Genomic DNA, 10,503 nt, shown 5'->3' on the forward strand with positions numbered 1-10,503 from the left:
TCGCTTAACGATGTTTCCTATGGGGATTTTCGCGTAAGGACGGTAATCCGTTCCTATTGGAACAGATTAACCGGTTTTCAATGCAGCTCTATGGGAAAACGCGTTTCGCATAACGATGTTTCGCATAGCGATGGGGTTTTTGGAACCAATTAACATCGTTAAGCGAGGCATCACTGTATATCCAGATCATTCTAAATAACAGGCATTTTTGGAATACAGTGGGGTCTCGACTTAAGAACTTAATCCGTATTGGAAGGTGGTTTGTAGGTCAAAAAGTTCGTAGGTCGAATCTGCATTTCCCATAGGAATGCACTGAAAACCATTTAATCCGTATCTGCTCTTTTTCGTCCATAGAAACTAATAGGAAACTAATGGGAAGCTGCTATTCCGCCTTCTGCCACTAGAGGGGGATATTTTTTATTTTTTTCTTAGCTCAAGAAAAGTTCAGGAAAGGATGGGGAGGCAGGGAACAGTTTTAAAAGCACTTTTGAAATCTTTTTTTTCAACGAAGCCAATTTTAAATCATGTTTTAAAGCATGTTGTGCTGATTTTTTCAGCACAAAGACACTCAGGCAGGCTTTTTAGGTGCTGAGCAAGCCTCCAGATGCCTGTTCAGAGCCAGCCGATCAGCTGATAGGCGGGGAGAGGAGCGGGGAAGAACACAAAATGGCTGCCAGGCTCCTTCTGGGTGTGGGCTTTTAGCTATTTCCTGCTCTTTTTCCTGCAGTTTGGGGGCTACCAAGGCCTGGTAAGTGACTTTCTTTTACAGTACAGTATTTAAGTTTCTGACCCTATTTTCCCCTCCAGAAGCCTCTAAGGGGAGGGAGGGAGCACTTTTTTCCTGTTCATAACTCGAGGGAAGTTCGTATGTCGAGTTGCTATTTCCCTATAGGGCAGGTTCGTAAGTTGAATTGTTCGCAAGTAGGGCCGTTCGTAAGTCGAGACCCCACTGTACTGTATCCAGCAAATTTCAAATGTGATGGGCAAGGCACTATTTGGACTGGAAAGTCTTGTACTTCTCAGGTCCTCCTTGACACACACGAGATTGTAAGGAACACCTCAAGGGAGATCTATGTATTGTATCCAGTATGTTTTATAAAATCTTATTCAATGTGACTAGGATAATTTCATGTACTTTACCTGAAACGTTCAATGTCCTCATCGGAGACCAGATTTTTAATGACAAGATAACCATTCTCCTCATAGAAATGCCTCTGCTCTGGGCTTAGAAGATTATTATCCAATGTGTAACTGTGGAAATACCAAATCATCATCATTACAATCACAAGAAATACTAAGAGAAGAGAAAGCAACTTCAAATATTTCTGTGGTGCCTGAAAGCACAGATTGCTGTGACAGAAAATATGGCACATAGACATCTGAATTAGAAAGGCATGTTTGCTTTTTCCAGGAAAAGTATATGGAGATTTTACCCAGTAGTGATGCTTGAACCTGGTAAGGAATTAATTGCTTTTGGCAGCAATCTTCAAACGATGTTGCAAGAAACTCCAGAGCTGCTGACTCAACTCATAGACAACAACTGATACACTACCGCTGATGTCTCCAAGTAACAGAACATTTTGCCATTATCAGCAACTAAAACGTGTTGCCTGCAAACTACTGTGTAACTAACTACATATACTGTACCTGGGAATGTTCGGCACCACAAGCAGGCACTGTGGAGAACACGAGGTATTTGCCAAGGTTGTGACAGAAAATGTGGTATATAAACATCTGAATTAGAGGCCTATTGATACAAAACAATTTACAGTTCAGGTCTTAATACATTTACAAAGTAATTGTAAATCATCCTCATCATCTTATAACTGCAGAGTTGGAAGGGACAAACTGTTCAATGTAACAGGTTTTTTTCTAATAGGATTGCTCTGTGAAATGCACCCTATTTTTACTACAAACACACAGATGGTGAAGGGGAACCACTGGTGACAGAAGGAGCTGAAGAACAAAAACTGAGAAAGTTTCTGTTTTGAAAAGGCTGGAAAAGTGGCCAATGGTTTTTATTTCTTCTTACAGTCTGGTATTTGGTAACCATTTTCTACAACTGCTACACTCAAGAGAGAAAGGATAATATTGCAGAATAGCAAAATTGATCAGTCACGAGTCCCATACTGTACTAGTTAATGGCTGGGAATCACCCTGTATAATTTATAATTTGCTTGACACCAGAGAACTATTACCCTGGCCCATTTCAATGCTCTGCCTACAGCCTTTTTAGAGGGATCAAAGTCTTTGCCCTTGCCCATCTGGTAGGGTGGAAACTGGGGAACGTGTCCTATTGTACTGGATATCTTATAAAGATTCATGTAATGTACTTACTTCCTCACTTTTGAAACATTATACAGGTAGACCCAGTATATTTTACATCTCTTTTCTCTTCTCTGATTCCTCAAATGAAATTACAGCTAAGGTTGCATAATTCTGTGCAGTGGGCTTGTACAATAAGAAAACAGATTATTAAATCACTGCAGTAATTAAAGAACTCATACCAAATGATAATCTGAACTTCCGTCTGTTTTCTATCAATTCTAAATATTTTATGACACATTATTGTATTTTAGTCTTGTATATCTAACATGGATGACCTGTGGTTGTAATAATAATAAAGTAATAAAGCAAGTAAAATTGACCAGGTTCATTTGTCAGCAATTTAACAGCTAATTGACCTGAAATTATTAAAAGTTCACTGAACTGAACTTGAACTCATGTTTTGTATGCATGTATGCATGTGCATGTGATATGTACATATAGTTTTCTACCTGTGTGTGGGGGTGTGCACATTTCATTCTTGCCACGTGGAATGTAGGAATAACTCACCTACATTTTCATGCAAGAAAACAGGTTAAAACACTACCTACCGGAAGTGCACTGGATATTTTGCAGTAGCAACTTGGGATGAAGTAGGAAAATGTGTCTACAGAATAAATTAAGGAAAGGTATATCTGGAGAGAAGGAAACTTGTAACAGATTTAGGATCAAAAGAAGTCTAAACTATCTTATAAAATTTATATTACTCCCCAGTATTAGAGATAATAGGATTCTTCAGTCTAGCTTTTCAGTTCAAATGAAGATCATAATCCTACCTCAGAATTATATATTTTCATCCTGCCCTTCCAAAGACCTCAGGGTGGTCTACATTTCTGGTAGTCCTACTAAGATCCCGTGGGAACTTCAGCCACTTTTTTGTGAAGTTATATCCCAATAGAACAAAAGATCTTGCTTATCTTAAACCCTCCCAGTACACTGTAATAAAGGGTAATAGCAATATCAGTAGTAATAGTATAGCCCCAGCACTAATGTGTCTGTTCTTTTTCTATTTTAAAAATGTCAAGGTTAAGAATGTTCCTGCTGAAACTTGCATCAAGAAGGCAAGCATTTCTTATACCCAAAGAGCTCTCTACAGTTGATGCAAAGCTGCAGTTTAATCCAAACCTGTTCCCAAGATCTCTCATATGACCTCCTATGCTATTCCAAAGGGCTCACAAGCTCTCTGGAGCAGACAGAGGACTGGAGAAGGCATTCAGAGTGCTGCAAAAAGGGAGAATGGTCAAAATGATCATTTCTGATGGAAATGAAAAACAATTTTTAATACTTACACTGACAAAATAATAATCAATTTTCAGCATTTCTATTCCTTTTTGTCCCCCTTCATCATATAATCACATGGGTGAATATCTGCTACTCAGGTAACACTCCATTCATTAGAAGAAGTTGGCAACAGTCCCCCAAAACCTACACTTTTAAAAATGGGTATTCTTTAAGGTGCCACAACAAAAACCAGAAACTCACTACATCTTGCCCACTGGTGAACGGACAGCAGGAAGAGAAGCCAGTGTGTACTGTCATGGAAGGGTGTTCATAATCTGGAAGGAACCCGTGAAAAGGCCCTTTCCCATGCCAAATGTGCCTATGAGGACAGCCACTGACTGCCAGTCTATTTCCAGGCACAATTCAAAGCACTGGTAATGATCTAACAAGCACTATATAGCCTGGCTCCAGATCATATGAAAGACTGTTGTCTTTTGGCAACTGAACAGACTCCTGACAAAAGAGTTTTAATTAGGATGCTGTATGTTTTACTGTTTCCTTGTGTGTTTTTAATATATTTTAAATTAATGCTCTTTTAATATTATAGTTTGTTTAGTTGCTTTAATTTTACAACTTTTTGTGGTTTTAGGCTTTTTTTAAAAAAATGATTCTTTAAACTGCTCTGCATGCCTGCACTGGGAAAAAGGCAGGAGAGAAATGAAACAACATAAAATAATATATAAATAACTGCATCGTGGTTTAAGTTGGAGCCCTGGCAAGCCTCACAGATCTGAAATTCATGCAATTACTGTGGCAGTCTTATAACTTAATGGGCCAAAACAGCCTTTCCATCACAGTGGGGTGGGCAAACTGTTAGCACGAAGACCTGCTTTTGCAGCCTTTACCATCACCCGTCCCCTTCTTTTGATGTAAAGAATGTGCATTCCAGCTCCTGGAAGCCTTTTGAATGGGTCACATTCCTCACTCACCCCAACACTGCAAAGTAATCATTTTCCCAAACTGGAAATATATTTCTAGGCACTTGAAGTTTAATTTTTGCCCTAATACATTTTAATTTTTTTGTCTCTGTGGTTCCCAGAAGGTTCAAGATCAGAAAGCTGGTCTCTAGTCACCAAAGCTGCCCTTCCCTGCCTTATACAATACTTCAGCATTCCCCAACCTTTTTAGCCCCGTGGACTGGCTGAGGAAGGCGGGGCATCCCTTGCACTTGTGCACATGCGCAAAGGAGCGGGGGCGCTTGTGCAGGGGGCGCACACTCGTGTGCATGCGCAAAGGGTGGCATAGTGTTCATGAGGGCATGAGGGCACTCGTGCGCATGTGCAAAGGGCGGCGCTCAGGGGGCATTCGTGAGTATGCATGAAGGGGTGGGGGAGCGCTCATGTGGGCGCAGGTGTGTGTGCACAGACACAAGCAGGCTGTGCGGGGGGAGTGTGTACGGGGTGGGGGGAGGTCTGTCTCCACAGCCCGGTCCGGCTCAGGCCACAGACTGGCACTGGGCCACAGACCGGGGGTTGGGGACCTCTGCCATACTTTATAAACTTGAAACTGTTGCTCACTAATCTGCAAGAATTGCAAGGCAGATAAACAACAGCAGGCAATAGCCTCATTAGACTCTCCAATAGACAAACGTGTTGCAAGTTTGGGAACTAAGTTTCAGTTTATTCCTCAAAACAATGCGGGGGGAGATCTAAGAAAAATTTTTGCACACACAACTTTTGTGTACATACAAACAAAACACAGGAGAAAGGGAGCAGTCAGTATTTGTATTCAAACTGCAATACATTTTAGGGAGCCATTAAAAATGCTTGATTCTTGCCCATTGTAAAGTGCTGGTATATCTAGAAGTGTAGAGAGCCAACAAAATCAAATGATAAACATAAAGTCATCATGTGCCTCTTATATAACAGTGACAGGTACAAAGTTCTGAAGTATTATGCAGACAGAAAAATAAACAGAAAACCATTGCTACACTGGTTTTAAAATGCCACAGGGAAAAACAGTTTTCCTTTCAACTATTTTTCTGTGAAACAATGCAGGGAGATTGATCTGCGAGATAGTGGCACCAACAGCACACTTGGCCTGGGAAAGTGTTTCAAATTCCCATCCCACTCATGTCAGTGGCCACATGCAAATCACTGTTTCTTAAAGCTGTCCTCTCCCACTCCTACAAAGGAAGGTGGAAATTTATACCAACAGGATTGTTCAGCCAGTATGTTACGCTTTGCAAATGCTTTATAAACAAAACTGCAAACTGACCAGCTACAGGGATTTGAAAGATGGGCATACTATTACCACCAACCAATTGTTCAGTTTGTGCTAGGCAAGTAGAACATCCCTCACAAAACTCTGTAGGTCCTTTTTAGCTAAAAACACTGCCATAGTAGTTTATTAAAAGGGTAAGAATATGAGAAGAGACATGCTGGATGACCCGAAAGATATACCTAATCTAGCAAGGTATTTCCCACCTGACTGACCATACATACTAATGGGAATTGTATAAGCAGGCCATGAGGACAAGTACAGCTCCCACTTCTGCTCTATGTTGTTGTTGTTTAGTCGTGTCCGACTCTTCATGACCCCATGAACCAGAGCACACCAGGCCATCCTGTCTGCTCTATAGGAACTGGTATTAAGAGCCACACTGTGACTGATACTGGAGCTAATATGTAGCCATTGATAGGTTTAATCTCCATGTGTTTATATAATCCCCCTTTAACGATAACAAATTAAGAGCTATTCATAGTTTAGCTAATTTTAGTTGAGCTAAAGCACTGTATAACTGTGTGAAGATGCTGAGTTCCATACTGGGTACCTTTAATGAGCACATAAAAGAGCAAATCTATGCAGATTTAATCCCTTTTACCCCTGCAGCACAAGAATGCTGGAAAAATGCACCTGCCCCATCTTTCACTTCTATTTTTATTTTTATTTCTGTACTGTTTTTATTACTATGGTTTGTTGTATTTTTTTCGCATTGGACATTATCATGCCCTACTTGTAATTTTTACTGGAAGGCATATAAATGTCATATTTATGAAAGACTTGGGCATGTTGAGCTTTGAGAAAAGAAGACAGAGGAGTGATATGATAACTATTTTGAAATACTTGAAAGGCTGTCATACAGAGGAGGGGCAGGATCTGTTCTCAATCATCCCAGAATTCAGGAAACACAACAATGGGCTCAAGTTACAGGAAGCAGTACAACAGTGGAACCAATTACCTTGGGAGGTGGTGAGTGCTCCAACACTGGAGGCATTCAAAATAAACGTAAGACAATAGCTGGCAGATATCCTTTGATTTGTATTTCTGCATCCAGCAGGGGTAAGACTTGATGGCCTTATACCCTTCCAACTTCACTATTCTATGATTTATAAACACAGTTATTAACGGGGGCAGCAGCCCCTCTGCTGCTGCATCCACTCTACGACCCTAATCTCAGAGGAATCATTACCAACCTTTTTTCTACTGGACTCTGAGCAGCCTGATAAGTAGAAATTAAAAACCTTTGTCCGAAGACAGCAATGAACCTGGCAGTTCTCAGCCAGGAGTGATTCCTTCCCGTTTGAACCCCACATTTTGCTGCCTCGGCACAAGACACAAAGAAGAAGCCCTCGCCCCTCTCTTCTTAGAGCTGGCTTGTCTGAAAAGCTGCCTATAAAGAGAGCCACCAACTTTCTGAACAAGCAAAACTTGCTGTTCCACTTCCAGCTGTCGCTTGCTCTGCAAAGACAAGCATTTGTTCCTTGCCGACTTCTGGGTCAGCAACCTCCACACACGCCGGTTTCCCTTCTCTTTCTGAAGACTTGGCAACTGTTCAATTACACAGAAGCCCAGCCGATCCTGCCTTCCCGGTCAGCTGGCAACCACTACAGCTGGCAACCACTAAAGAAGTACTCGGGACGCAGGAGGGAAATGAAGAGACGCGGTCGCCCTGCCCAAAACACCAGGCAGAGCCAAACAGGATTTCCCGGCTACCACCACCCCCCGTCCCGCAGTCGCTCTCCTCCCCCCCCCCCGGACCACAGAAAGGATACAAGGGCGGCGACACCGGCCAGGCCCGCGGGTCGAGATGAAACGAGGTGCCCAAGGACCGTCCTCAGCCGGAGAGAAGCCCTGGCCGACGCCTCCGTCCCTCTGTCCTCCATGACGCCTTCGGAAGTCAGCCCCCAAGCCCTCCGCAAAGCCAAGAGGAAGGGGCGGCCACGGCCTCAGGGCCAGCTTCGGCTCCTGATTGGCTCCTTTCTGTGACGAACCCATCCCGGCTCCTCCCTCTAATGGGCGGAAGGCAGAGGGGTTTCCCTCAACACCCCCCCACAGAGGGCGGGGTCAAATGTCAGACATCTCAGGATAGGATGGGGGGGCGTGTCGGCTGGCGATGAGGAAACCGACGAGATTGGCACGCGAAGGTGACCGGAGACCAACAACGAGCACGAAAAGCACGTTCACGAAGCCGCAAGATGATAGAAAAGGTGGAAACACACCGTGGTTCACAAATATGTACAGTACTCTGCACATATTTAAATATGTATTAAAAACAAATTTAAACCCTGTATGGTTTCTGTAAGTAATCCCACATGCAAGAGTTCCCAAGGAGCTAGACATGGTAAATCTGTTGCAGCCAAACGACGAAAAGTCTTGCGGCATCTTAAAAGACCCAGTGTTAGCTGCCGTGAGCGTTCATGCCTGGTAGTCTGCATCTGAAGAACGGGCTAGAGTCCACGAAGGCTTAAGCCCAGTGAAACTGAACAGGATTCAGATATGATACAAAACTTTTTATTGTTTCCCTACATATTGAGAGCCTCCGTAATATTTTTTTTAAATGAATAAAATTTTTAAATAGCAACTTCAGAATCATAAAGCGGAAGTAAAACTAAAATCGTTGCTATGCTATGTTCATAATTATGCTCATCTTGCACAATACAGTATTCCCAATAAACTGGATAAAGTTCTATGTGTATTGATTTATTTCCCACAACAATTATGTTTTCCACTCAAATGCTGATGATAGGCATGCACATTTACTTGTGCTCTGGAATAAGAACAAAGTTTACAATTGTATAAAACAACAATAACTGGGAATTCATAATCTCCCAGTTTTTGCTACCCACCTGCAAGATGGGAGTAACTGTGGCTGACATCAAAGAATTATTGCAAGTTATTACAGATAATACATACAATCATTTTGAAAACATAATGTGCATTAGCATTCTAAAGGTGTCATTGGTGATGGTTAAAGGCTGCCTTCATGTACACTTTCCAACAGAATCCAGATACCAGTTCAGTGGCTGCACATCCTCGTCTAATCAGATGGCAGAGGTAATTAGTATCAGCTTCGTCGTCGTTTAGTCGTGTCCAACTCTTGGTGAACCCATGGACCAGAGCATGTCAGGCCCTCCTATCCTCCACTGCCTCCCGGAGTTGGGTCAAATTTATGTTGGTTGCTTCAATGACACTGTCCAGCCATCTCATCCTCTGTCGTCTACAGGAAAAACCATAGCTTTGACTACGCGGACATTTGTTGGCAAGGTGATGTCTCTGCTTTTTAAGATGCTGTCGAGGTTTGTCATTGCTTTCCTCCCAAGAAGCAGGTGTCTTTTAATTTTATGGCTGCTGTCACCATCTGCAGTGATCATGGAGCCCAAGAAAGTAAAATCTGTCACTGCCTCCATATCTTCCCCTTCTGTTTGCCAGGAGGTGATGGGACCAGTGGCCATGATCTTAGTTTTTTTGATGTTGAGCTTCAGACCGTTTTTTGCAGTCGCCTCTTTCACCCTCATTACAAGGTTCTTTAATTCCTCCTCACTTTCTGCCATCAGAGTGGTATCATCTGCATATCTGAGGTTGTTGATATTTCTTCCGGCAATCTTAATTCTGGTTTGTGATTCCTCCAGTCCAGCCTTTCGCGTGTTGTATTCTGCATATAAGTTAAATAAGCAGGGAGACAATATACAGCCTTGTTGTACTCCTTTCCCAATTTTGAACCAATCAGTTGTTCTATATCCAGTTCTGTTGCTTCCTGCCCCATGTATAGATTTCTCAGGAGACAGATAAGGTGGTCAGGCACTCCCATTTCTTTAAGGAGAGTGTATCTTAAATCAGCAGCATTTGTGATCTACCAAACTACCCATCCATTTAAAAGGAAGGAAATGCAAGATTGGTCTGCTATGACTTATTGCTAATAAAGGCTATTTTGACTCTTGTCCTGATGCATACCGGCCAATAACAACAGAATAGAACTCTGCCTGGTCTGTAGCTCTATCCATCTTTTCCTGTACTCACCATCTTCAAGAAGGGGACAATATTTGCCCAGTACTTTTCTGGTGCTTGCAAAATTCTCAGAGATTACAAGTCTTGAGTCTAAAATAACATCAAGTTCCTTCAGTGCCCAAGGATGTGATTTATCTAGCCCTGGACCCCAGAACTATCTAAAATAAGTCTGTGCTCCCTCACATCTCTCCTGGTCTGGCATGCATTCCTTCATTATATCATATACTTGAACCAGATTGAACAACTCCTCCTGTCAGAGAGCACTGAGGTGAAGTAGAAGTTGAATAGTTCTGCCTTCACCATCATCCTCAAAGCAGAAAATCTATCCCTTCCCAGATCATCTCATGCTTCCTAACATATTAAAGAAGGCTCCCCCCCAGTTCCTCTTTTCAAGGTAATTTTTAGACAACTTGGGCCTTTTCCTTCATGAATTCAATGTTACCGGTACAGGATAGTCTGTGGTACTCCTCCTTGGCTATTCAATCCCTCCTTCCATCTTAATTCTCTTGCTCTCTTCTCTCTCCGTATACTTATCTAACAATGGTCCAGGACAGATGACCTTGTTGTTCCTTCTTCCATCTTGAGAGATAAGGTTGTCTGCAAGGCAACAAACAAAACAACCCTGGATATTCCATCCATAGCATAATGAGACTCTCCAGCAGCTATCAG

The 10,503-nt window shown here is 42.3% G+C and overlaps 1 protein-coding gene across 2 annotated transcripts in view; it reads right to left on the reverse strand.

Moving 5' to 3' along the window:
• Nucleotides 1–7,780, reverse strand: part of LOC110081229 (phytanoyl-CoA dioxygenase, peroxisomal) — a 32,047-nt gene extending 24,267 nt beyond the window's left edge. For both annotated transcript variants that reach the window (XR_013545648.1, XM_073000762.2), the window contains exons 1-3: nucleotides 7,602–7,780; nucleotides 2,877–2,932; nucleotides 1,141–1,251 (exon numbers count right to left, since the gene is read on the reverse strand). Coding sequence is in view for 1 of the 2 variants with exons in the window: in XM_073000762.2 (XP_072856863.2) it covers nucleotides 1,141–1,251; nucleotides 2,877–2,932; nucleotides 7,602–7,712 (278 nt within the window). In the remaining variant the exon portion in view is untranslated. The remainder of the gene's footprint in view (nucleotides 1–1,140; nucleotides 1,252–2,876; nucleotides 2,933–7,601) is intronic.
• Nucleotides 7,781–10,503: the final 2,723 nt, after the last annotated feature.

The sequence above is a fragment of the Pogona vitticeps genome, chromosome 5 (assembly GCF_051106095.1).
Source record: "Pogona vitticeps strain Pit_001003342236 chromosome 5, PviZW2.1, whole genome shotgun sequence".
Classification (NCBI taxonomy): Eukaryota; Metazoa; Chordata; class Lepidosauria; order Squamata; family Agamidae; genus Pogona; species Pogona vitticeps.